We start from the raw sequence: 27119 nt of genomic DNA on the forward strand, positions 1-27119 counted from the left end.
GCTTCTTCATTATGAATGTTCGGATGGAATATTACGCGTTCGACGAGGTCGGGGTGATGTTCATGGAGGGCGACGAGGTGCTGGGAGGGCCATGTCTGTAGGAGAAGGGTCCTAGCCAGACGTTCATGACAGGGTCTTCAAGAGGCCACCGTAGATGATATGAGATGGAATCAGTTGAAAAACTGCAGGAATGCAGGACAAGCAAAGACACAGGTTCGCGTTCGCGATGAGAACTTGCACAGGAGGAAGGCGCTAGTCCAGCAAAAGGCGCTAGTCCGCGTGCGCTGGCTGTAGCTTCCAGTTTTCAAAAACAGAAGGGACGACCTCTCGTTAACCACACCGTCCACTGCACCTCCCACCAGACTCGCCAGGCGATCCGCATCTCCCTCGCTCTGCGCCCTCTCTACGATACCCTGATCCGCCCCGCCCCGTACAAAACGCTGCAGCACTACTGCCTGGCGCCTCTCGCGATATCATCTCCGTCTCTATGGCTTCGGTACGCCTCTGCCCGTGTGCTCGCCCCCATCACATGTTCCAGCTGTTAACATGCCCCAGCAAGCTCCCAACCAGCCGCGTCCATACCCCGGCAACAACTACCTCCCTAATGGCGCCGCACCCTCAGGACCTGTGCCTGGAGCAGTCCCGCTGCTTCCCAACCAGGGCCGCGTGATACAACAAGGCAGCGCCAGGGTCCTGTGTGTGGCAGATGTGCGAGGTGCGCGATAGAATCTCTGGCATCTTCAGGTGGAGTACTGACAGATACAGGCAATCTCCAGTCACTCAATCAGCTTGCCGCAGACGCGCGGGCGAACTACATCATCCACACTGGAGACTTCGGTTTCTACGATGACAAGTCACTAGATCGCATCGCCGAGAAGTAAGTATAATTGCAACGCTCAGCGAACAAGGTCGAGGATTCTAATCATTGCCAGGACGCTGAAGCACGTCGCCCAGTACTCGCCCCTCCTTAGCGATGCCGTCAAGCGCTCCATCGCCTCCGCCCCACCCCAACCGTCGATCAAGGAGCGCTTCCAACGGGAACATCTCCCTCTTTCAGAGCTTCCTCTTTTTCTCAACAAGCAATACACACTTAATGTGCCTGTATACACGGTATGGGGAGCCTGCGAAGATGTCCAGGTGTTGGAGAAGCTGCGATCTGGCGAGTACAAGATCGACAATCTTCACATCATAGACGAGGCGCACTCGCGGTTGCTCGACGTGGGCGGTGTCAAGCTCCGTTTGCTCGGTCTCGGTGGTGCTGTGGTCATGCACAAGCTGTTCGATAACGGAGAAGGCAGGACAACGATCGCAGGTGGACAGGGCACCATGTGGACGACTTTGCTGCAAATGGGTGAGCTAGTAGACACGGCGAACCGCGTTTACGACCCGACCGAGACCCGCATATTCGTCACGCACGCTTCGCCAGCGCGGGAGGGACTGCTGAACCAACTCTCAGTAACGCTCAAAGCCGACTTCTCCATCTCCGCTGGTTTGCACTTCCGTTACGGTAGTTCCTACAATGAGTTCAGCGTCAACCCGACCCTGGACCATTACCGTGGCAAGCTCGCTGCGTCAAAGACATCTTTCAACGATGTTTGGGATACAGTCAAGTCGGAGGTCGAGCCCGCAGTTTCGGACAGCGAAGCTCAACAGCGCCTGCTGCAACTCGCCCTAGACATCGTTGGCAAGATGCCCACTGTCGCGAACGGCGGTAATCCCTTCGGTGGTCCAGCCCCGGGTCCTCAGAGTGGAGTCATCGATGAGAGCGCATTCAAGAACATGTGGAATTTCAACCTTGCGGATGCTGCCTACGGCTGGTTGGTTCTAGACATTGACAACGGCCGCATCGGAACGGAGATGAGGGCGCAAGGTTTCAACTTCGCTCATCGGGGCACCAAGCCAGTTACGCAAGCACAAGGTGGCCAAGCCGCTGCTCCTGCTCCGGCCACTGCCACGGCTCCCGTCGCCGCTCCCAGCCCGGCAGCTCAACCTTCGCCAGCCCAGGCACGTCCGTCTGCTCCTCCATCCGCCCCTCAAGCTCGCTCAGCTGCCACTCCGCCTGTCCCGCAACAGCAGCAGAACATCAAACCCACTCAGCCCGCGCGGACCGGTCCGTCTCCCGCAGCCGCGACACCCAAGGAACCCATCAAGCCCGCTACACCCCAGCCGAGTGGTTCCAATGGCCCCGCAAATGCCGCCGCAGAGAAGGCCATTCCTAGTGAGGTGAAGCCAAATGGCACTGCTGCTCCGGAAAAGACCGCATCGCCTGCCCCTAGGGAGCCTCGTGAGCCCCGTGAGCAGCCAGAGCGCAAGGACAGCAAGGCTCTCTTCATCCAATATGTTAAGGATGAGGAAGAGGCGAAGGGCCTGCTTGCTGAGGAAGACAAAGCAAAGGTTGAGAAGATCGAGAAGATTAAGCACTTCTTTGTCGCACACTTCGCCACCCAGCAGGAAATGTTCGGCGCCCTCAACCGCATACCCGCTGAAATCAGGAACAACAAGGGTCCAGATAAGCCCAGCGTCAAGGTCTACCGTGAGCCGACCGGTCAGCGTAACTATGGAGCCGGTACCTGGCAAGGCAGCAACCGTGGCGGCGCGCAAGGCGGATACCGCAGCGGTGGTGCGTCCGACAGCGAGGGCGGTCGCGGAGGTCGTGGTCGCGGCGGATCCTACCGTGGCAGCGACCGAGGCGATCGCGGTGGTCAACGTGGACGGGGCCGCGGCCGGGGCGGTTTCAACAGGGGCGGACAAGGTGAAGGTGCAGCAGCATCAACGGGAGGCGAGTCATAAGCACTACACCTTGACCCCACTTCCTGTACCCTCAAGCCGTCTTCTCTGATACCCTTCCCTTTCTTTCTCGCAGCTGACGTGAATGTCAGTCCGGCCGTCAACGCAGAAACGACAGCCGCATTGGGGACCTTCACCGCGCCCGAGTTCCGGTTGATAGCGCTTTCCAAATCCACTTTTGTTCTTTGATCAATCGACGATTCGGTTTCTCTTCTATCGTCATAGCGGGCGCAGGGTGTGTTCTCTTTCCGGCGAGTTGTACCAATGCAGGCGGGCGGGCTATTGGCGCTTGTCATGTCTGTAATACTTGTCTTTCTGGCGGTTGCGACGGCAGCGAAGGGTCGTCTTTCCTGTTTAGACTTACACAGCATATGTATATGGCTGGCGTGGGTGGAATGTGCGTTGTTGGGTTGAAAGGGTTTGGCGATGATGATGGGATATTCCCACATGCGTGCTTTTTCTGCTTTACTTGGATGATGGGTGTGATGATGAAGTAGCTTTGTCAGAGTATGTATTGTAATTGACGATATGAAGAAAAGCCCGATCTAGATGTTATATAACTTGCGCCAATGGCTGCTCTGGAATTGGATATCTAAAACATGCAGTCACTTTGTTCGACATCACGGCAGACATAAGAGTCCCTCACTATCGGTCCGCAACATTGCGAACTGCTCCGAGCCATTAAAGAGGAGTTGACGTCTCGGTACCAACAACACGTTCCCATGCTGTCACGGTCTGGATACTGAGATTTGATGCTTTCCGTGCTCAACGCTAAAGCAGGAATCCTCTCACTGGGCTGCTTCAGCCCTTCCCCAACATGTGCTTTGAGTCTTATCTTTCGATGATATCAAGGACATCCTGAAGGGTCTAGGTCTACTATTATATGACCTAAAGGCTCAGGATAAAGGGATCAAGCTGTTCTACACGTGTTTCGACCTTTCATCCCAAAAGCAGGATGGGAATGTTCCTGTCACCGCCTACGAATAACTACTTGAAAAAAGTGGATTACGCTAAAGGAGTGGTCAAATGTGATCCTCAAGGAGTGTACTAAGATAGAACGTTGGTCATGTGTTTCTTGAACCTGGATGCACAGGTCGACTGAGCTGTAGCTGAATGTGTCTTATAGAGTAGACTTGACTGTTCCATGCTGAAGTCGAAAGGCTGAACATGCGATGTACACGGCTGGCCATTGTGTGTTATGCTACTTTATACAGCCAGCATACGGTTGGCTACGATTTTTGTGCAACTATTCTCAAAGCTCACTTAGCCATGGTCCAGGGCAATTGTCATGAGGTTTCGAACGGACCCAGGGTGGAGGAGGTGTTATATGGAGACAATAGATTGGTTACGCTCAACAGCGATTCTCTCAAGGTTAAATCAGTACAAGGTTCATGGTAATTTGTCTAGCTACAGCCTAGGGTTGGACTCAATACGTGCACATTTCGTTGACTGGAACCACTGATGGCGTCACGCTTTCACTGTCCCGAGATTTCTTATTTCAACTATCTAGATTGTTTGCTCGGCTCGAACCCCGGTACTGCACCTCTATCAAATCTCTGCCACTGCTAAGTATCATACCCCACGCTTCGTCCGCCCGCCATGGACAGATTGAACCAACAACTCCACGCTAAGGCCTCACCAACAGCTTCAAGCGTTGCGGTGGCGTACTTCCGCCGTTCTCCCAGGAGCAAACGTTCCAGCACAACTGCATACTCTTGATGGTCTTCGAGAAGTGGCGCATCGAGTTCTGCGAGAATGTGGGCATGAAGCTGCCTCGAGAACTACGGGACATGATCTATAAACAGACCACCGACAAAGATTACACCATCAGAATTTACGAGACCTACCACAAGACCAAGAAGTAACACTTCGTAGTTTACTGCGCCCTCTTCCCCTACGGCTGTCAGTGAACATATTGCTACCTCCCAGGCCAAATCATTCCCCGCCTCTCAGCCGGCGTCGAAGCCCTATTCTCTTCCGCGATCACTGGAGAATCTTTCACCCGCGAACTCCCCGAGACGTTATACATGCGTGCCAAACTCGAGCTGAGCCACCCGAGCATTGCCCCCGCCGTCATGGATAACAACCTCTCTGAATCAGTGACGCCACGCCAGTTGGATTTCCCTGCCACCTCTGCATCAACGTGTACAGCGACACGAGCATGATCAACATCGCACTCTCAGCTCAAGTTCAGCCCCTCAAGCGTCTGCAAGAGCTCCCTGCTTCGAAGAACATTCGCATCCATCTACTCTTCTACGACTTCGGCATGGACCGCGCAGGCCTGCAGAAGTACAAGAACATTCTCGAGGAACTTGGTCCACTGCTGTACGATATGAAGGCGCAGAATAAGGTTATCAAATCGACGAAGTGCGAAAATCGTCATAGGTGGGTGTGTGACTGTACGTGTTCAGGGTGTTGTAGGAATTCAACTTGGTCGTTGGAGAAGTCGTTCGAGGATTTTACGGATATTTTCGACAAATCGGACAGTATTGTAAGGTTACATGGTTGTCGGGCTTGCCATCTAAATTACTAACATCGTTGATGTAGGCCCAACTAACGCGATATGAGCCCCAGACAAAAGACAATATAATGGAGGCGCGGGATCTTCTGGGCTTCTAGTACAGTCGCATCCGACGATCTGGCAAAACAGTGCATCAACATAGGGTATGAGTTTCTCAACATGAGCATAAAGAAATGGATCGGAAGGGCAACTACTTGAGAGCATACCTGGCCTTTTAGCTCATTCCCACTAAGGTAGCTCACAATGCAGGGAGCATGTCGGCACAAAAATCGGTTGATAGTCTTGTGTACTTCTGATATCTATCAAAGTGCGCCTACGCCAGAAGGAAATGCAAGCGTAATATGACTATGGAAATGCTAACGATGCTGCGGAAACGTGACGACGTCAATCCTCCTCTACATTTCTCAATCCCACCCCTTTTTCTTCATCCTATCCTGCAAATTCTCTTTAATACAAAGCTTTATACCAGCTGGACACCCACATCATCAATGTCCAGGTTCATATATCCATCAGCGTCAGTCCCCGCCGTCATGCCTGCCTCACCATTACACTTCACCACGACTCTCAGGTCCTGGCTGACGTCTGCCGGTGAGCTACCCGCGGTGAAGAACTCTTGCCTCTTTGTGAAGGTCTCCTGCGGACTCGCTTGGTACACGAAGTCGTCGCCGATGTAGTAGTCTGCCTGGCACTTAGACATGAGGTTGCCAACCCTGTTAGTGCTGATCAACTTGTATTCTTTTCCAGGGCAGAGAGTAAGCGGCTGGCTGATCGTCAATGCCGTATTCGTGGCGGCAGCGAGTACGCGTGCAAATTGACCATCGGTGGAGTTCTGGGTGCGGAAATTGACAGACGGGTCGTCGGCGTTGGTGGTCCAGCCGAATACAGTATTCGCGGCCTCGGGTGAGAAGTCGGGATTAATGACTATGTTATCATGGTCCGCACAGGATTGGTCAATCTGCTCCTGGGTGGCGACCTCGCCTGTACGGCGGTATGGGTGCGAGGTTATGACTGGAGAGGCTGCTGATACGGCAGCTGTTCCAGTGCCCGTGGGTAGAGTAGCATTGAGTTGGAGAAGGCCTGCTTCGAGGAGACCTGCTGAGGCGGTAGGAGCGCATGTCGACGGTCCAACGAGCAAGGTCTCATAAGAGACTGTGGTGACGACAATTGTGTGAGGGATGACTGTAGGAGTTGGCGTGGGGCAACCTTCCGTACCGTTCAACGAGGCCGATGGGGTAATCGACGCACCAGTCCCTGTCGCGAATGGAGTCGTCTCATTGAAGGCAACGCCAATTGATAGTGGAACGGTAACGTTAGCTGACGGTAATGGAGAAGCGCTGACTACGCCCGTGCCCAACGGGACGGTAACGTTCTCCGAAATGACGGCGATGGACACCGAGGCTGCAGTGAAGAGGGGGACTGGCGCTGAAGCGGTACCAATTGGAGCGCTTGAGTTCAAAGCCACTGTGTTGATAGCCGGGGCAGTGCCCGTGGGAAGGAGACCTGTAGAATTGGCGGGCGCGCTTGATCTCGAGAAGGACCCACGCCGTGGATTCTCAGTGTTTGAGAACTCTGGTCCTGGTGCGGTTGTAGAGTTGGCAGGTGGAGCAGTGCCAGTTGGTAGGAACGCTGTGGAGTTAGCGGACTGGATGGGTACGGCACTAGATCCGGTCGCCAGGAGTGAGAAGTTTGCGGAAACCACCGGTACAGCTAAAGATCCGAATGGACTGTTTGCTGATTGGACGGGGACAACAGAAGACCCTGTGGCACCAGGCAGTTGTGTGCTGTTCAGACCTACACCCGTGGTCAGAGGAACAGGGACAGCCGACAAGGGAGCAGTTCCTAGCAACGATGCATTGGCTGTCGGTATTGGCGCAGTGCCGGACAGTGTCAGATTGCCTGTGGCGAGCGGCTGTTCGCTTGGTCCTGTTGTTGTCCGGGATCTTGGGCGTCCCAATCGATCATCACCCGAGTTTGAGAATTCCGGTCCAGTGCTACCACTTGCCGTAGGGAAGACCGCACTCGAATTAGCAGACAGCGGCGGAAGCGTTACAGAAGGCTGTTCAGTGAAAATGAAAGCCTGTTCAGCGCCGCCGCTTGACGTAGCAGTCCGGTTTGCAGGAATAGGTGGTAATTCGGCGGAAGGCTGTTCAACGCTTCCGCTGGCCGTAGGGAGAGCCACGGTCAGGTTTACAGAGAGCGGCGGAATGACTACGGAAGGCTGTTCAGTACTTCCGCTAGCCATAGGGAGAAGCAGAGTCAAGTTTGCGGTGAGCGCAGGGATGACTACGGCAGGTTGTTCGGCGCTTCCGCTCGCAGTTGGGAACACTGCGCTCGAGTTTGCAGAGACTGGAGCCATGGTGACGGAAGGCTGCGCAACACTGACCACCTCAACTGACTCCACTCCGTACCCGCCATTTGGAATGTATGGTGGTGGTGGCGGCGGCATAGTGGAGTTGGAAGCGGGAGCTGAACTGCCTGTCACAATAGGCGCGGTCACCAACGGAGCAGTGCCCAGAGAGGCTGTGCCGCGTGTGCTGCTGCGCCTCAGCCCGCCAGTTCGATCCCCAAATGAGTTGTTAAACTCATCCTCGATATTCGTTGTGCTAGGGCTCGCAGGCTGGCTCGCTGGTGCGCTTGCCGTTTGGTTTGTCGGCATCGGCAACACCACACCACCAGTACCCGTTGACAAGATGATGGCTGTGGCTCCAGAAGTCAGGATGTTCTGAGCTCCGGAGGCGGGCGCGGTTCCCAGAGGGATGACGGACACGTTTGCGCTCGACGACGGTATAACAGCGACGGAGAAGTTCAAGGAAGGCAGTACGACACCACCGCCGGAGGCCACAGAAGAAAGGCTAACCCCGCCGGAAGTAATGAAGACCGCCGTTCCAACAGGAAGAGAGCCATTCGAGCTTGGGCTAGGGGTTGCGCTGACCGACGCAGGTAATGTTACGTTGCTCGATGGCAGTGGTATAGCACCCGTGGGTACGACCTCACCCGACTCAGAAGGCCCTTCAGTAGCCTCTTCAGAGAATTGGAGGATACCAAAAGGTCCTCCGCCCTCTTCACCTTCTTCCGCGGCGGTGCTGTTAGAGCTCGGCGAAGGAGCGAAACCAGAGGCCGTCTCCGACACGAATTCTGTTGGCGTAGGAATAGAGATGTTGGCAGACACTGGTGGGATGACGTTCGATGCCCCAGTAGAGAGGAGCACTGATGCGGCCCCGGACACGGAAAGGACAGCCACACCCTCAGAGACTGATACGGTGGCGTTGAAAATGGGCGCCTCGCTTGCAGGGGCAGTGCCCGTAGGAAGGAAGGCTGTAGAATTAGCAGGCGCAGTCGGTCTCGATATGGAGCCACGACGTGGACTGTCCGCATTCGAGAAATCATTTGTGGGGGCAGTGCCAGTAGGAAGAGAGCCGCTTGGCGCCAACGACGGCGGAAGCTCAGTGCCGTTGACGGTGACGGGGATAGGGCCCAAGGAACCAGCACCACCTGTGGACAAAATCACTGCTGTGCTTCCTACCAACGTGACCTCGACGCTACCGGCGGTTGGTGCTCCGATGACAACAGTGCCGTTCAATGTGTTGATAGGTGCACCAGAGCTGGTTCCGGTTCCAATCGGAGGTGGTGGTATGACTGTTTCAAAACCGGCAATGTTCAAGGTGGCCGTTTCTCCAAACTCAGAAAATTGTCCGCCTCCGGAAGATCCCGAAACGGCAGCCGAACTAGATGGCAGACTTGCTACTGCGGAGCTAGGCGGCGTGTAATCATACCCGTGCTGAGGAGGGAGGACAAACGCAGAGGTGGAGGTGCGTGCTGGGCTCTGCACTCCCTCAGCAGAAGCATTAGAGCTGGGTACAGCAATCGAGCCAGTGCCTATGGCGTTTCCATTGCTTGGTGAAGGAAAAATGACGCCGAACCCTCCGGTGCTGATTTCCGTGGAAATGGCACCAGCAATGCTGAAGGCAAGGCCACCTGACGATTGGGCGACGCCGGGTTGGTCACCGCTTCCGGCCGTAGCATTAGCAATGGAAGCGGCTCCCGAGGCAATGAAGGCAGCACTTCCCGCAGAGAGACCAGCGGTCGAATTTGGTTGAGGAACTGGGCTTCCGGAAATGATGCCACCACCTTCGACGGAGCTAAATGTAGCGGCACTACCGGACACGATAATTGTAGCGGCGCCTTGCGACCCGGTTCCTGCAGGGATAATTGCCGTCTCATTGGCGACACCGGGTGCCGAAGTCGGTGCTGGAATCTCACTCACACCTGCACCTGCCGTGGCATTCGATGTTTCGGTAGCGCCAGCTATTGTGAAAATTCCGTTGCCACCAGTGCCCAGCGCTGCAACTGATGTTGGGAATATGACTCCCTCGCCACCAGTGCGGCTGAAGGTCGACGTACCAGAGATGATTGTGGTGGTGCCGTTCTCAACGATAGTAGTGACGTCGATAAAGACCGAGGTCAAGTTCGGCACCGGCTGCGCTATAACAACAGTCCTAGGTGTGTTCTTGACAGTGCATGTCCAAGACGTGGCGTAGGCTGCCCACCAAGCGCTGGACGAAGCGTAGACCTCGAACCAACTGTAGTGATAGGCTCCGACTGAGTCCGTGTAGCCACTGGACCAGAAGGTTTTGAAGACGCCGCCTGTCGCCGATCGAGTAATTAGGCCTGGAGTCGATAACGAGAAGCCCTCTGTGAGAACGTCGCCTACGAGCTGTGCGGTATCTACGGTGGTATTGCTCGGACCATTGACCAGGTCGACGGACTTGCAGTTGTCGGACTTGGAAGATACCTGCGTCAAAAGGATAGTAACACTTCCAGGTGAACGCGCAAAGTTTTGAGCTGATCCATGCAGGAAACATTGCCCGTCAGATGCACCAGAATTGGGCACGAAAGAGGCTGATTGACAAAGTTGCCTCTGCGAGCGACTGTTCACGAGCGAACAATGAGCGGCGCAAGCTGTCTGGTTGGCAACATTCTGAATGCCAGCTAGAGTATTGGAACCTGTTACAGCGGTATCGCACAAGACGGAGTATTCGTAACGCAAGTCGCCAATAATGAACTGGGGGCTGAGCCCGTTGGCCTCGTCCGTATTGGTACCACTTGTCGGGCATTCGAAAGGAATACCAACCACAACAGGCGCTGAGGTGCCACCTGAAGCTGAAGGAGGAGCTACAGGCAGGATCGAACCACTGGCGACCACGCTGATAGATGCTGGACTTGTGATGATCGCAGGCACTGCTACCGTGCCTGCACCGTTCGAAGCAGCTGCGCCAGAAGGTAGAGCTCCAGACTCAGCAGACTCAATCCGAACTGCGGTTTGGTTGGAGCCGGGAGCGACAGACTCAGTAGTGGTGATGGTCTTAGTTTGGTATCTCGTTAGTACGCGCAACACATTCTTTCCTACAGTTTTATACTGAAGTGGCATGAGCCAGTGTTGAGTTAGGGCGGTCACAAACTTACCTGGTCCGGGAATATCGTATTGGTTATGGTAGTGGTCGAGAGTGGAGCCACCGTCTCACACGAACAGGCGTTCCCAAACCCTGACAAAGCCTGTTCCTGCTTTCGATCCGGGGTCGCCGCCGCCAACGCTGCAGCGTTGGCTCCATGTGCAATGACATCCGACATAAGCGCGTTCGCGAAGGCGAGTTGAGCAGCAACATTAGTATCTCTTCGCAAGACAGCAGCAGGAGTGACTGTTGCAGTTTCGGTGACTGTGGTCGATACCTGAATAGTTTGAGTCGATGTAGCTGTTGTGCTTGTAAAGTTTGTGCTGCACGTCTGTCAATCGAGTCCATCGCGAACGCTTGTGACTTACATGATAGCAGTGGTCGAGAGTGTAATAGTTGCTGGAGGAATGTCAAGCAGGTTGTTACATAGAGTTTGTACGGCAGACGAAGGTGCGGCATCCAAGATTACAATGTACAAGTCGTCCGTGGGGCACTGCAAGTCCGTGAAAGCTTCAACCTCTTGCCTTTTCCCGAAGACCTTATTGAGAGGCCATCGTTGTAAGATGCCCTGGAGCTTCGACTGCTCGTGCGCAACAACCAGCCCACGCTCTTTATCTGAGTCCTGCTGAGTGACTCGGGCTCCACTCTGTGAAGAAAAGGAAAGAAACACGGCCGAAGCCAACAATGAACGAGAGATGTACATGATGGAGCACTCGAGCGAGTGAGAGATGCTCCGATCAACGTAGCAACAAAGGTCCCGCGGGGGCTCCTAGGAGGTGATGACAGGCTAGGACCTGGATACAACTACCTTTATAAGTGGCAACAATCCCAAGATACGAGATAAGGGCGTGTTCGCCATCCTGACAGCCATCGAGATTATTCCCACGTTAGAATGCGCCTTGCAGACGGGATCAGAGGTACGAGTTTGGCTAGGACCCATACTTTGGAATTGCTTCGCGTGAAGCGTGACTCGCAAATGACCTGGGGTGGAACCAGGACTAGAATGCTGTCGGTGCTGAAGTCAAGACAGACACAGCTGATAGCCTGGAAAGCAAAGAGGTTGTCTGGGGTGCTTGGCACCAGCGATACCCTTCTGAGCGGACTGGAATGTCGAGGGCGGACAGCCAAGACTCCTTGCCCACGCGTGTCGCAACATATCCCACTCGACCACTTCCTATTCGAGAAGTGCTGAGGACGTGCGAAGGGAGAGCGCGTCGAGACACGTAGACGCGCTCCAAAGGTCCAACGACACAAAGGGACGGCTAACTCAGGGCTGCAACACCGGGAGACAGAGACTGAATATTGAATGACTTGATTTGGCTGAGATGACTATGCGAAACAGGACATGAGGAAGAAGACGTGCGATGCGAGATGTGGAGGAAGGCGCGGTCGGAGCAAACTGCGGTGTCGTCGACGCCATGATGCTCGACATGAGGCTTGGAATGGGCATGAGTGCTTGCGTGTGTTTCGGGCCCAGGTCGGAGCAGCGAGCACACGTGTGTATGGATGGGTGGTGGAGTGGTGGTGAGCATCGATGGCGGGGAGGAGGCGGGCGAATGAGGCGCGGTCGGGGGTCGGCGCCGGCGCCCGCCATCAACAACAGACGAGGAACGATCGAGAACAGCCTCACGAAGCTCACCCCACGGCCAACCTCACCCATTGCCCGCCGCCACATGCCCCAGCGGCCACAACGGTGGCTGTAGACGTATTCAACGCCTCTGCGCGCCCTTCCTCCGTCCTGTGCCCATCTTCGTGCTGCCGCTGCCAGTGCCAGCCCTCCACAGGCTGCACGCTCCCATTCCATGGGCATCTGCTCGTCATGTCTGGGCCTCGCCCGGCGGTCCTCAGACGCTGAGGTGAGTGCTTGTGCTGCCTGTGCTCGCGCGCGCATAACCGAGCTGTCTCGCCTCTACGACCCATGTGCTAACATATCTTTGCGCCCTTGCAGCGTTCTGACAGCTCGCATCTCCTTGGAGACCCTTACCAGCCGCATTATGGCAGCATCAATCATCCGAGCGCCCACAGCTTGCCCCAGCCCGACCCCGAAGAGATTAGGAGGCAGCGAGACGCGTTGGAGCGTATCTGCGCCCAAACGTCTGAGTGAGTCCTGTCGCTCCTTTTCCCATGCAACCTGTGCTCATCCCTTGTTTAGCAAGTTGATCCACGTCTCGCAAGCCGCCTACACCGATGACAGCCACCACTCCGAGTATCTACGGCTTTTCAATGAACGCTTCCCACCCATGAGGTCAGCGAGCCCTCCGCCATCCGCACGTGCCGACTACGACCAAGACGAGGCCACTTGGTTGAGCAATGTCGTAGGCAGCTCAAACGACGCCGAGGGAAGCTGGGAGCGGGTCGAGCCCATTGAATCTGGAGCCCTGACGATCCAATTCGGCGAGGCCTTGAGCGACAGGAAACGGTAACGTCCTTTGTGTCGCCCACCATCTGCGCTTGGGTAGGGCTTGTCGCACGCCGCTATTGCTTGTTTTACTGTGCCCTTATCTCGGGCTGTTCGGATACCCACCCCCATTTTCTTAGCTCCACCAGACAAGTCTCGGGTTTTCATTTCCTCTTGTCGCATCTGCCTCAGTAGACGGATCTACTGCGCTAATACAATCCCATCATCACTTTATATTTTTATCTATGCGTCCTGTGCCCTCGCAATCACACTCACGTCACCTCGTCACTACCACGGCTGTCACGAGGTAGGTCTACCGCCACGGCTTTGTTGGTAAGCACCACTGCCAGAGTCGGTCACAATTGCTGTCTAATTACAATGTATACAGGTGTCGGAATAATCTCCTCTAGCCAAATCTCGTCTCATATCGTACAGATACCGTAAAAGACAAGCCGTGCATTAAAAATCGGACTCGAACTATCATCGCGATCCGTGAACGGAACGCCGTGTCATCAGAGGTGAAGACGTAGATTACATGCTCCGTTTCCCGTGGAAGCCTTACTGAACGCAATACAGCTGCACGTACCCGCCAGTCGCTTCGATCCTGGCTCATGTGCCACAGTCCGAAAGACCGTTGTGCGATGTAACGATACCAGAGCCTCCCTTCGCTCCTAGAAAGTTATCAATATGCGCTTCGCAGAAGGGGTGTCTGATCATCTTACCCAAAAGGAGATCCGTCACGTCGACCGCTGAAAGCTTTCTCTGAATGGTTCCATGGTGTCCGGGCCAAGATTATGCTGAGGACCCACGTAGGCAAAATTGGCCTCGGCTTCAAACTCTTTCAGCTTGATGCCGGCCTGGGTCTGAACAAGGGCGACGACCTGCTGCTGCTGCGCGTAGGTGAGATGTTCAAGCGCAAGGTCCAGGCCTGACTTAGCCATGGCCCTGAAGCCCGCTGGCATTGCTTTGAACATGTTGTTACCAAACTTGCGCGCAGCTCCCCTCATAGTGAAGACCAGCTCGCTCTGCTGGTCCTCATCCAAGGTCAGATTGTGGTGCAGGGTGCCCACTTCGTGATCGACGAGATCGCGCAGGTTGCCTTCGCGGGGCTCTCCGGCAGGGAGTTCAGCGGGAGGGGTGATGGTCTGCCACTCGTCAGTATGAGTTCAACGCCTGTGCGCTGCTACTTACGAACGCAGGCACTGGATGGGGCCAGCCATGGTATTTGTGGAGCTTCATCCTTACCTTGTCTCTGACTTCCTCCATGATCTCCTCGCCCGATTTACGAGGCTTGCCATTGCGCGAAATCATCATGGGAATCTTCATCGGTCGGCTGTAGGGGGTGGGCACGCTGCGGTGCAGGACAGAGTCAACCTGGGGTTGACCACCCAGATGACCAGGTCCAGGCATGATGTCGACACCGAACTTATCCTTTATGATCGTGGGGTGTTGCGATGGACGAATACCATGCACTTCGAAGAGTTCGCTGTACGTCTTGGTCTGTAGCTCTGCCTTCTGCTGCGACGACATATCCCACTCGGCGGGATGGGGTGTTGGCGCCTTCATAAGATCCGGTCGCTCAACGCATGCCCGTTTGTTGGGAGATTGCTCCTTTGCGGCGGATGAAGCGTCTTTAAAATCAAGCCGGCGTTTGCTGCCAGCCCCGCCAAACGGCGAGAGGTGGTCACGCACATGCACCGGATCATCATCATCCAAGTCCACCTCAACCTCAGCCAAGGATCTGTTCGTCTTGGCCTTTCGTTCACGCTTCGGTCGCTCGCTGCTAGACGGAGGCGTAATGACTTCATGAGCTGCCACGGTGAGCTTGTCGGTCTTCTTCTTCGCCAACATCTCTTCACCATCCTCTTCCTTGATCTTCGTAGACGCGGCCTCAGCCTCCGGGTCCTTGACCTCACTCAACGTCCCGATAGGGTGGAGCACGCGGCGACGTGCCGTGGTAGATGCCGACGGTGTCGCAGTCATCAGGTTGCCGTGCGCCAAAGACCGACCCTTTTGCTCGCGCTCGATCTGGCACGGCCGGCATATCTGCCACGTGCAGCCTTTGCATCGTCGCATCTCGTCCGAGGTATTGCGTTTATCGCAAATGGAGCATTTCGCTGTGTGTATTTTGACCAACGCGAAGTCGGACGGGTCGTCGCTGCATTGCGCACGCATAGACGCCGAAGAGCTGGGTGTGGCCGACTTGAAGCGGGCTGCACGGAGAGGGGTTGCTGGCATGGGGGAATTCATGGTGGGCAGTCTTTACCTTTGCTTGAGAAAAACTTGTAGAGTTGAGCGCGAGCGACTGTGTCGCGGGATATCCCACGAGAGAGGGTGCGGTGCGTCAGAAGTACGTGCGGTTTGACAGGCGGCTCGATGTTGAAGGGAGAGGTCGAGGTCAGATTGTATCAACTGCGATAGGTAAGGACGGATTGCCCCTCAAGTAGTCAGGGCGTGAGGGCGAGCTGTGCGGCTCGTGCTCGCTCCGTTTGTACCTGCAGTAGCGCAGGCGGGGAGTCGTCGGGGTGACGCAGAGTTGGCCGTGATCGGTCGATATTGTCAGATCAACACGGAGTAAATGGTGGTACAGGCGGCCGTGGTGGTCTTTATCGACGGGGTGAAGTGGGCGTGGAGATCGAGGTCGAGGCCCAAGTGATGAAGTGGTCAGTTGAAGTCGGCGATCAAGGGGTGAATGTGATTGGACGATAGACGGTGGTCGACTTTGGCGGTCTAATCAAAATCGTAAGTCAACGTAGATACTTGTTCATATATACAACTATCATTGCTTACCTGATGATACGACAGCTATACTGACGACAGCTATACTGTTGGCCGCGGATCTGGTCAGTTGGAATATGGATGTTCGAGGCGTCTTGTCGTGCCAATCGGTCTCGCACAGCTCTGCCCGTCTACAGATAAGCAGATCAAGATTCAATCGAGGAGGTCTAGTCCGGCTAGGTAATGAGTGGAGAAGAAGCGATATATAGCCAGCAGCACACGAGGCTCTGCGGTGTAAACGAAAGGGATGGAAGGCCTCTCATTCACAGACTGCTCAACAGCTGCTCTGCTCTATCCTGGCACCTAAAAGATTTGTAAACGAAAGACTCGAATGCAGCTTTGAAGACGTGGAAACAGCGAAATAAGCATTCACAGCCCGAATACGCACGGAAACCTCAACTTATAGTCACTCTTCCGCTGATCGTACCTTCACACTCGGCCATATTGAAAGCGGTCCCTTCATATCCACCAACGCCCCAGCACCCCGTTCTTGGGTCAGGAACAGGGCGCTCGTGCTCCGCTGCACATGCGCTGCGCGAGGACGTGGACGCGAGGTGGCCCTACCTCGATCGCACTGTGTAAACGATGGTCGCTTCGCACGGGCGGTTGTACCGCGAGCGAGTCACATCACAAGGCTGTCACAGAATGGGAAGAGACAAACGGTCCCTTTTCCGCGCCGGAAATATCACATTTCGGGTGGATTTAAAGGCTGTATAGAGAAGCTGCGAAGTGTGTTACGTGTGGAGGCGCACGGAGTAGACTGTGAAGACCTGTGAGCGGGTTGCTATCCAAATGGAACAGAAGGGAGCGCCATCGCGGGATGCTCTGAAGCTATTGGGATGACCACGAGGGCGATGGGCGGGAGTGAGCGGAAGGAAGGGTCGATGGGGGCCTGTGCACTTTGACCTCCAGATTGATGGCGAAGTGTTTGTGATACCGGTTGCGGACGTGCGTGAAGTACATGTTTATATGTATAGATGGAGAGAGATCGAGCGCATACTCACGGGTAGGCATATCTCGTGGCTGCTAGCAGCGACGATGGTGTTCCGAACATCTACGACTATTTGTGCAACGTCCTTCTCTACGCTTATTCAACTCGTTATCTCCAGATTTTTGAAATCGTTGCTTATTAGCTTGCAGGCCATTCTGCGTTCCACCCCTGCTTTGAGGCATTGCTTTTTTGTTCTGAAGTACCTCAAGGGATTTAGAATCCTTTGATACCTACATCCATGAATGACCTTCCGATTTGGTCGTTCACGAGTGAGTGTTCTAGCCAAATGCTCGAACCGCACCCGCACCTTATGTTCGTTAGTCTGCAAGATGTGATAGCTATCATGATTCTGACTGCGAGACGGCCCCGCCATGTGAGTGCTGCAAGTGTTGGGAATACGGAGCGTAGATGTGGTACCTCGTACTGGGCTTTGCAACCGCATGTTTTTCACGACTACTGCCATGTCGAACAGATCAGCTCAACCGGAAGAACCTCGCCTACGTCGATGAATTCCCCGTCGATGGACGATTCGTTTTAGGACGTCACAATCCCAACGAGAATCCCGGTGACACGAAATATCACGTGTGGCGTAGGCCAAGCCGCTTAGAGAAAGAGGGCATACATCAGGCAGCAACGAACTTGTTCACCGCAACATCAGCATGTGTATTTTCGAGTCTTCTCGCCATACTTCTGCCTTCCTCCTACGAATCATTGTTATGGGCGAATGGAGCTGAGCGGCCGCCCTAATACTCACGACTCACACAAACCGGTGACTCAGCGGGGTCGTCAGACTCATGCCCGCTGTCTTCTTTCGCAAGCAGCGCACTACCTTAAAACCTCACCAGCTGCAAACGCTTCCCCTGATACTTCCATTCGCGAGTGCGTATAGATGATGAGGGGGTCAAGCCCGTACCACCCTAAGCGACGGTGAGGCTGACAGAGCGGTGTGAGTCGAACGGCCTGCCATAGCTGGATTGCTATAGCACCAGCCATGCCATTATCAGCTAGGAAGCTCAGTAGACGGACACGAGCGACACAGACAATCGCATTGGCGTCTGCGCAAGCTCACGATGCTGATGAACGATGTTAGGACAGAGGCAGCAATTGCTTGCGCAACGTTTGTGCGCTGACAAACACGACTGTCGCCACGCACGCGAACTTTGCGCTTTACGCGTTTAACAAATGCCGTACAGTTTGAACATGTTCAGCTGGCATGCTTCTTTCTGTCGCTCTCGCCTATGTCGCAGTCTCGCTGACCATTACTCGCGGTCGCCGGAGGGCGCAGTCAGTTCCGCCACAAGTGTGGCGCACGTTGCTTCCCCAAGAAAATCTGGATAGGCAGCTATTAGCGGCCGCTAGCTGGACGCCACGAGGTGAATGAGTCGCCGGTAAACATCGTTCCTCCCTACAAGATAAAGGCTCCCATCGCAAATTCGAAGCGGGTCAAATTCTCTCGTTTCCTTGCTTCCTACGCATCAGCTGGTGTAACCCGCAGAGGGACCCTGCGCGAAAGAATTTTGGAACAACAACAAGAGAAGAATCGGAGGATCTGCAACAAAATAATCAGCATGGCGAACCCACGTGGTAGCGCCGCTCAGTACTCCGCGATGGTACTGCTAGACTATGTGCAGGCGCCTTCGGTGGGCTTGTACTTTCTCGCCGCAACAGGGTTTGGCATGTGCGTGCTGCAAAAGTCGAAACACATATCACTCAAACGGCGGCGCCTTGCAATCGCAACAGCATTCGCTCTCCTGGCGGGGTATGTTGTAGAATTGCTTTACTACCTTAGCCGCTCATTCGCAGACTTGCAATACACGGCTCCGCAACACGCAGCTATCCGATGTCTAGGTTCGATACTCGTCTGGATACCGCTCAGCTCATCAATCGTCACCGGGAACACGTTCATCTGGCACCCGTACTTTGGAAGTTTCGTCATTCAGTTCGTCTTTGAAGCAATAGTTTGCCTACTGCGTGGCTTCTCTCTTCCACTCGACGATCGATATAGCAACATCCCGCTGAGCATCAGCGCAGCGAGAGCGTTCGTTTCTTTCGTTCTTCTGATTGATTCGTTCTTGATCCTGATATCGAGGAAGGGCGAGAAGGGCACCGATGAGGAAGAACAGTCTCTGCTCGGAGCACAGGCGAACGGGTCTGCCACCGCAAACGGATCGCCAACAGCGAACGGCAACGCGGGATACGGTTCGATCGAGCAGACATCATCAGATAGTGATAATGACGACGATGAAGCTCCGGCTGCTCACGACAAAGAGATCAAAGAACAGCAAGCAAAGCGACTTGAAGAACAGGGCGGCTGGCTCGGATACCTAAATAGCTTCATGGTCTTCCTGCCATACCTATGGCCCAAAGACGACTGGAGAATCATGCTCGCGCTCTCCCTCCGACTCATCCATCTGATTCAAGGGCGAGCATTGAATCTGCTCGAACCGCGACAGCTCGGTATTATCACGAACAAGATCACGCAAGGCGCCCACGAGATGCCCTGGGGCGATATTGGCTTGTGGACGCTGTACCGATGGATCAACAGCTACAGTGGTCTCGGCATCATCGATAATTTCGCCGAGACGTACATTGGCAACCAGGCCTTCGAGAGGATAACTATACTGGCGTACAAACATCTTATGAGTCTTTCCATGGACTTCCACACGTCCAAGGACTCTGGCGAGGTGTTGAAAGCTGTCGAGCAGGCATCGTCCCTCAACTCGCTCATTGAGCTGGTGCTATTCGAAGTCTTCCCGATCCTTGTCGACCTTGTGATTGCAATGTACTACGTTACGCACCTCTTCGATGCCTACATGGCTTTCCTCGTTCTGTTCATGGGTCTCGCATACATCTGGCTGGGGCTGTACTTCACAACATGGTCTCAGGCCCGCCGAAGGGTATATGTTGCGAAGCAGCGCACAGAGAACACCACCGTCAACGAAACAGTTCACAATTGGCAGACCGTTGCATACTTCAATAGAGCACCATACGAGACTGAACGCTACCGTGAGAACATCCGAAGCACCATCATGGCTCATTACGCATACTACTTCCGTTCTGTGGGTGGTCACGCAGCGCAGGACCTACTAATGACGTTTGGCTTCACGGCATGCTGCATTTTTGCCATCCACCAGATCATCTATGGTGGAAAACCCGTAGGAAACCTCATTACTTTCATCATGTACTGGGGCACAATGATGAGTCCTCTGTACATGATGTCCTACAGCTACCGCCATATCTCCAGCAGCCTCATCGACGCAGAACGTCTTCTTCAGCTCCTCAATACAAAGCCAACCGTCGCCGATCACGAGAACGCGCAAGATCTGACCGTAAAGGCCGGAAAGGTCGAGTTTAAAGACGTAGACTTTGCGTACGACGCTCGCAAGCAGATCATTAAGAACGTGAACTTCACTGTTGAAGGCGGCAAGACCGTAGCCTTCGTCGGGGAGACCGGCGGCGGAAAGTCTACGATGCTAAAGTTGCTCTTCCGCTTCTACGACGTCACAAACGGCTCCATTACAATTGATGGGCAGGATCTGCGCTCAGTCACCCTCTCCAGTATCCGCGACTCCATTGGGCTCGTACCACAAGACCCAGCGCTGTTCAATCAGACGATCCGCCAGAACGTGCGATACGCCAAGCTCGGTGCCACAGACGCTGAGATCGAAGACGCCTGTCGCGCCGCCGCTATCCACGACGACATCGTCTCGTTTCCCGAAGGGTACAACTCCAAGGTTGGTGAACGCGGTGTGCGCCTCTCGGGGGGCCAGCTCCAGCGCATCGCTATTGCAAGGGTTCTGCTCAAGAATCCTAAGATCGTCATGCTGGATGAGGCTACGTCTGCTATTGACTCGGCCATCGAGGCGCAGATCCAGGAAGCGTTTAGGAAGTTAAGCAAGGGCAGGACAACGTTTGTCATTGCGCATCGACTGAGCACAATTGTTGAGGCAGATTGCATTCTGGTGGTAGAGAAGGGGGAGATTATCGAAAGGGGAACTCATGCAGAATTGATTGCGAGGGGTGGAAAGTACTGGGAGCTGTGGAGGAAGCAGACAGCGGGAAATGCGTCGGCAGCGGCGAGTACGAAGGAGGATGTCTTGATCGACGTTACGGCGCCGGAGGAGGAAGGCGCGAAGGCGTCGGGAAGGAGCAATGCTGAAGGGGCGGTGGAGAGAAGGAAGTAGGTATACGTTCTAAATCCATGGAGTTTGGTTCATGATCAGGCGTCATCTCTTTGGACTGTGTCACATTATTTTGCATTCGAGATTGCTGGCGTTGCATTGCATACGCGTGGTGAGCAGTCACCGTACTGGATGCTTGCGCTTCTTTACGGATGTCATTGTCTGCGGTTGAAATCTAGACGTGATAGAAGAAGAGTATCTCAAAATGGCGGGACTCTGTAAAGACTAACGATTTCAAACGCATCCTGAACTGTGCATACAGATGAGCATGATATTGGATACCGTCCAATGAACAGATGTCCACGAGAACGATATGGTAATGCTGGTCAAGACAATACTTTGTATTTCGGCATCTAACTCTAGCCTTCGGACCGGATAGACATCACGGTGCCCAACTCTGTGATTTCGTTCGAGTATTGCATGCTTGGGAACTTGGGAAAGATTTCTGCTGTGACTGCTTGTCAGCGAGTGGGCCACAACTGCGGAAGGTCCGGATGCAGGCCCCCGAGTCAACAACGCCGTTCGGACAGTTGAGTTCAATGTAGTGTTGAGCCGAAGGACTGCCGAGGTGTAACGCGCCAAATGCAGGGCAATACAAAATAAGGGAGTGCGCATACGAAGGAGGACGTGTTGCAGCTCAAATAGTGGTACGATCACCATCTGCGTCCAGAAACGTTAGCGCCTTGACATATTGTTGGGTACCTGGGCGGCTTCCGATGTAAGCGTTCGGCGCTCTGATTGGCTAGCCCAACATCTAGTATGCAAAGGTCTTACGCCTCGCGAAACACTCTCATTGCGCGAACTGTCGAGGCTTGACGCTGGTAGGACAGCATAGAGCCGTTGAGTTCTGGCGAAACGGCACTCTGGTTGTATAATTGGTAGGTGGTGACAGGTGACGAGCGCGAAGCTGCGGGCACGTGCTCATTTTTGGCGCAGTTATAGCGCTAACTGACGGATACGGGCGACTCAATGTTCAAATCGAGAAAACGATGCAGACAAGGTACCGAACCCCGCCACTTCGGAACCGATCGACCTGTCCCTGAAAACTGCGTTTGTAATAACGCCAGGTACGCAGAAAGCGGGCACCCGCGCGGCTGGCTGTATTCGTCGTACACTGGGCTCGGACACATGCAGACAAAAATGTTACTTGACTGTGAAGCGGGATGGAGGCGAGTGGTCATCTGTCCAGATTGGAAGCTAATTTTGAGAGTTCGAAATCGGTGTTTTCCACCTGGGTTGTCTCGTGAGCATGTGAAGTCGCGGAGAGCAAGCACAGAGACTGAACGATGTCTTGCATCGGTACGGCTGCACATAATAGACGGGAACGGGTCGAGCCGAGACGAACTAAAGAGGGAATGGTTGAAGCGGGTAAGAACCTAAGGAGCGGTAATTGTGCTCATGATTCGCTGGATGATAGCCGTCCGCATCGCCGAGAGTCGCAGAGATTACGCTGTCGCCGGGCTCGAGGCAGAGAAAGACAAGAAGGGTAACGGGCAAAGTAAGGAAGGAAGCTGGAGGCAGCTTTCGCGCCCTCATTGGCTGGTGGGTCGCCCTACCTGTCCCAGGTATGCACATAAACAACCTCTCCTGCCCAATACATGGGTCATGAGCATCTGGCCAGCGTAATCGCCCTACGCCATTTTATGCTCTGAGGATAACTTCTCCACCTCTTCTACACGTCTTGCTGTTTCATTGGCTCCAGAGTGCAGCACTGGGCTTTTACGTTCCCTGTCAGACACGTCCGACCCAGATTAAGCGTCGTACACGAGCGTCAAGTTTGCCAGCAAGGATAAGCGCCTGACCTGCTTGAAATGGGAGCCGGTTTGACTTTCAAATGTGAGCAGTATCCGCACCCACAATCCGCACAACCTTGCCAAACGTACAAGATGCAGACGGCAGCGACACGTTCGACCAGGAGAGAGATGAGAGATTGCCCACGCGACCAATGGTGAATCCCGGTGGTGTGCTGTACAGTTTACGACGAAGTGTAGCAATGGTGACGAAAGGCGGACCACTGCACGGACAGGCCACTCAGAGACCGCCACGTAGGTTGCGCTTTCGAAGCTGATTTTGCCGGCCGACGATGGGTATGATATGGTGCGTATTTCCTTTCACGATGGAAGTCGGATGATGGTCATGACTCGATACTAACCTGGCGAGGGTTTAGGGAGAGGACAAGTGCCGCGGCCACGAAAACCATCATGCGACACAGGCGACACAACGGTTCTACCACGAGAACGCAGGCTTCGACTGCCAGGACACCGAAGGAAGATGCGAACCAACGCCGTACCGCTGCTGCTTTTTCGCTGTACCATGACGGACCAATACCTCTTGCATCGTCCACACACCTCCCCTGAGGCTCGAGGCCACTTCACCCGCACGGCGCAAAGGGAAGGCGCGGCGTAGGCGCTGCCGGCAACAAGACAGGCAGTCACCGGCAGAGCATCGGAAGCGTTGCTGTGGGACACGGCGCTGCGTCGGGCGGCGCGAGGAGCGCTGAAGGTGCATTGCCGACGCTGCGAGAGATGCATGCGAGCATGCACATGTGGTGTTGACGACAAGAACGGGTTTGGTGGGAGGTTCTGCGCGGGGAAATGCGGGAGTGGCCCGTAGCGTCCCTAAAGCGTTAGTGCACCTGCCCACGCTCAAGCGAATCCCACCTCAACGTCGCCCTCCTCGCAAACATCGCTCCTACACTCTCTTCCTCCGGTTGCTGCCCTCCCGGACACCTCTCGCACTGGCGCGCACTCGCTTCTCTCTTATTGTTCGCGCTCATCACCTCGAAGCTGCCGCCGCGCCGCTGCCAGCGGGCCGTGCGCCATCTCTCCCCGCTTCTATTTGCGGCACGCGCACATCACGGATTGGACAGCTTCAGCCCCCATCGCAGAGCACAGCGGCTACTTCGTCACAACCAAAACACGGCCAATCATGCTCTGTAGAAATCTTCGTTACATCATTAAGGCAATGGTTAAGGTATAGGAAAATCAAGCGATGGTATGAGGTAACGCCCGGCCCGTCTCCTTTGCCCCGTCTCTCGTCCTAATCCTCGGCCGTTTCCTATCAATCTGTCCACAAACGCCAGAAAAAGTGTGGGCTTCGTCCAAACCGCATCCCGAACCAGTGTACATGAAACCGATCTCCAGACGCCCGCGCCATTGCCACAACTCAGGCACAAGCTTGAGCGCCAATCTGTTGGCGTCGGCGTGCCATCTCGTAGTTCAAGTTCCGGATTTCGACGTCAATGTTGGCAATCGCTTCCACTGATTTGTCAATGGATGCCCGGAACCTGTTTCCCTCGCGTTGCCAGCGGTGGATGCGGTCCACTTCTGCGGCCCGCTTCCTCTGCTTGCATTCGACCTTCTCGCAGATCTTGCACTTCTGCGGGACATGGATGGTGTGGTTCACGAGCTTCATGCCGCACGTCTCGCCCATGCGGTACTCCTTGGCGCAGTGCTGGCGGAAGTTGCCCCACTTCCAATCGCCACAAGCGAATCGGTGCATATCGTAAAAGCACATGTTTCAAGAGTTTAAGAGTCGGATATGCCTGGCGTTTGATGGAACATTAGCCTCATAGGACAATCGCTTGGATGACAAGAGCTCGCAGCCTACCTATTGCCTCCTCGATGGAATACAGTCTTGTTCTGATTGGACCGCCGGCCGAACTACTATATCGATGAGTCCTCAGGGGTCACGCCAGTGGGCAAATGTTCGACAAGACATACATCGGTTGGATCAGAGGCGATGGACAAGTAGTCTTGCCGATGGGTTTGTTTGGAAGAGAAGGCACAAGTGAGATGAACGTTTGAAGTTGTGGCAGATGGTCAAGACTTGATGGCTTTGACTGGAGGAGCTGCTTGCTTCGAGCTTGATGGAGTGAATCTCTGGGACAACCTACCGCTATTTATGCTTCAGACGAGAGCACTGTTGCCGATATCGACGCCAACGTATGGCCCAAGAACCCATCCCGCTGTCAGACCATGCGTTGGTGTCATGGCCCGTCCGTCAGTCGATGAGGTCGTACCCCACCCCGTCTCGTCCAACAACGTTGCCACGATCAACGCCAACCTCTCGTCCAGCCGCTAGGCAAGTGCGGAGACCATCTGCAATGATACCCTAGGCCCTGCCGGCGTGCCAGCTGCACAGAGATATCACATCTGCTAGGGGCTGGATGCTCGGGTGGCTCGCTGGCCGCAAATTCTTCCTTGTCTGGCGGGAAATGGCATCCGTTCCTTGTCGCCATGTTTCAGCCAGCTCATATCGATGGGGCCAGATGAGTTTGTTTGGACAATTTCGGGCCTTTCATCGACCATGAGGTTGAAGATTTGTGAAGCGAGCACAGTCACGTGCGCAATAGTCTCTGCCGAACCGCAGTCCGCTCCACGATTCGTTTGTCACTAGGGAAGCGATTGGCCAATGATGCCCATGTTTCTATTCTACGCTTTTGGCCGGAACAGTGGAAATATACGGAGCGTCATTCGCCATCAAACCCTCCCCGGTCCTTTACTGGAAGCGTCAGTCCAGTGCGTGCAACTCACGGGACAGTGCTCGAGCACATGTGCAATGATCACTTTGGTTGGACGCTGGCATTTCCCTTGGTCCCTCAATACCTTCTGTGTTTATGGCGTCCCGCATAAATCCCCGCGTGTAATTTTCTTCGTGTCGTTTCCGGTTTCCTTGTGGAAGATGGGCTAACCAACGCATAGGCTCGGGACAACACGACCACACCATATTGACCGTTCATCACCTCTCCTTGCCGGGCATGCCGCCACCCCTACCTGACACGAGGATTCCCAACCTCCTCACACTCACGGGCTAGAGGCATCGTAGACCAGTCACCTTATCTGCGCCCGCTGCACATCCGCACTCGGGCATCCGTCCGGTCCTACCATGCCACCTTAGTGTGGTCCACCACCCTTCTGCACTTGCAGGGTGCATTGCACGACCGCTCCATTTTCACTCAGCTGATCAACTGCCCGTTCGTCGGCCTGCTTTTCCCGCATGCCGCCACTGTTGAATCGCTAGGATATGCACGCTGACAGGCATGTGTCTCTTAGATAACAGGATGGCGTGAAGTTTATGCGGCACCTAGTCCGCCATCGCATATCGAAGCAATCATCTGGCATCCGGGACGACGCTAGAACGGCCAAAGCCATGCCCCATCGGAGATCTCTGACGTGGCGGGCACCGTTTGGTTGAATCTTTCGAAGGCATTCACCCGGGCATCGTCTGGCAATCAATAGCAGCTGTGACCAACGACTCCGCGTGGCTTCGTCCGTTTCCCACTGCGGATCGAGCTAGGAATGCCTGCCATAACACGCAGGAGGGGCGTCACAAGATGGGAAAGTCAGTCCTTCGTCTGAGCGTCTTCACCGGTCGCCCCACCGTGAATATGTTCTCGTAGCGTACAACATACCCTCGGGCTTGATTCACAGTCAATGCGGTGGCGATATCCTGCACCTTGCTTCCGTCAATTGTCCTGTCCAACTCGGCGTTATGCTCAAACGAGGCAAGAGCACCATTACCGGGCCAATATTCATTCACCGATAGATTATGTCTCACATTGTATCGCTGCGTCTGACATCAGGCATAGAATGCTATCGATCGAGAGTGTCGGTGAAGGCGTCGTTGCCGCGTTTTGCAGACGGGTAGTTGTTGTTTGGCAATGCCAAAATGAGCCTCGCGTCGAAAACAGCTGCCACGCCAATCGTTCAGAGGCAAGTGAACAACAAAGTCCCGACCTTTTCTGCGACCTCCCCCAAAGCAACCTCGCACCCGGTAATCATAGCTTGACCAATATAATTTTGCCTCCTTCCTTCTTTCCGCCCCTACCGTGATTCTGCGGTTGTACGTCACGTAAACAACATAGGCCGCGGAAGTGGTCGCCTGCCAGCCTCAGCACGTCTCGTTGTCATGGCAAGACGTTGAAATTTACTACTCGCGGGTCCGCACGAGATTTCAATCATGTGAGCTGAAAGCAATGCTGGGTAAGGCGGTAGCGACATACTGCACAAGG

At 54.6% G+C, this 27119-nt stretch overlaps 7 protein-coding genes across 7 annotated transcripts; 4 read left to right on the plus strand and 3 right to left on the minus strand.

Moving 5' to 3' along the window:
- Positions 1-546: 546 nt before the first annotated feature.
- N0V89_008299 (uncharacterized protein) lies at positions 547-2790 on the plus strand (the record flags this gene model as incomplete). The annotated part of the gene is made up of 3 exons (XM_056217056.1): positions 547-715; positions 766-877; positions 933-2790. 3 exons carry the CDS (start codon positions 547-549, stop codon positions 2788-2790), a joined length of 2139 nt encoding a protein of 712 aa, XP_056068612.1.
- Positions 2791-4948: 2158 nt separating this feature from the next.
- Positions 4949-5406, plus strand: N0V89_008300 (uncharacterized protein; the record flags this gene model as incomplete). Its single annotated transcript, XM_056217057.1, has 2 exons — positions 4949-5176; positions 5335-5406. The coding sequence occupies 2 exons, from the start codon at positions 4949-4951 to the stop codon at positions 5404-5406; spliced, it is 300 nt and encodes a 99-aa protein (XP_056068613.1).
- Positions 5407-5768: 362 nt separating this feature from the next.
- Positions 5769-10936, minus strand: N0V89_008301 (uncharacterized protein; the record flags this gene model as incomplete). Its single annotated transcript, XM_056217058.1, has 2 exons — positions 5769-10670; positions 10772-10936. 2 exons carry the CDS (start codon positions 10934-10936, stop codon positions 5769-5771), a joined length of 5067 nt encoding a protein of 1688 aa, XP_056068614.1.
- A 1624-nt stretch (positions 10937-12560) lies between these two features.
- N0V89_008302 (uncharacterized protein) lies at positions 12561-13181 on the plus strand (the record flags this gene model as incomplete). The annotated part of the gene is made up of 3 exons (XM_056217059.1): positions 12561-12614; positions 12707-12858; positions 12911-13181. The coding sequence occupies 3 exons, from the start codon at positions 12561-12563 to the stop codon at positions 13179-13181; spliced, it is 477 nt and encodes a 158-aa protein (XP_056068615.1).
- A 712-nt stretch (positions 13182-13893) lies between these two features.
- N0V89_008303 (uncharacterized protein) lies at positions 13894-15139 on the minus strand (the record flags this gene model as incomplete). Its single annotated transcript, XM_056217060.1, has 2 exons — positions 13894-14301; positions 14348-15139. The coding sequence occupies 2 exons, from the start codon at positions 15137-15139 to the stop codon at positions 13894-13896; spliced, it is 1200 nt and encodes a 399-aa protein (XP_056068616.1).
- A 2096-nt stretch (positions 15140-17235) lies between these two features.
- Positions 17236-21109, plus strand: N0V89_008304 (uncharacterized protein; the record flags this gene model as incomplete). Its single annotated transcript, XM_056217061.1, has 2 exons — positions 17236-17298; positions 18275-21109. 2 exons carry the CDS (start codon positions 17236-17238, stop codon positions 21107-21109), a joined length of 2898 nt encoding a protein of 965 aa, XP_056068617.1.
- A 3162-nt stretch (positions 21110-24271) lies between these two features.
- On the minus strand, positions 24272-24622 carry N0V89_008305 (uncharacterized protein; the record flags this gene model as incomplete). The annotated part of the gene is made up of 1 exon (XM_056217062.1): positions 24272-24622. One exon carries the CDS (start codon positions 24620-24622, stop codon positions 24272-24274), a length of 351 nt encoding a protein of 116 aa, XP_056068618.1.
- Positions 24623-27119: the final 2497 nt, after the last annotated feature.

Source organism: Didymosphaeria variabile, assembly GCF_027946475.1.
Source record: "Didymosphaeria variabile strain IMI 356815 chromosome Unknown scaffold_6, whole genome shotgun sequence".
Taxonomy (NCBI): Eukaryota; Fungi; Ascomycota; class Dothideomycetes; order Pleosporales; family Didymosphaeriaceae; genus Didymosphaeria; species Didymosphaeria variabile.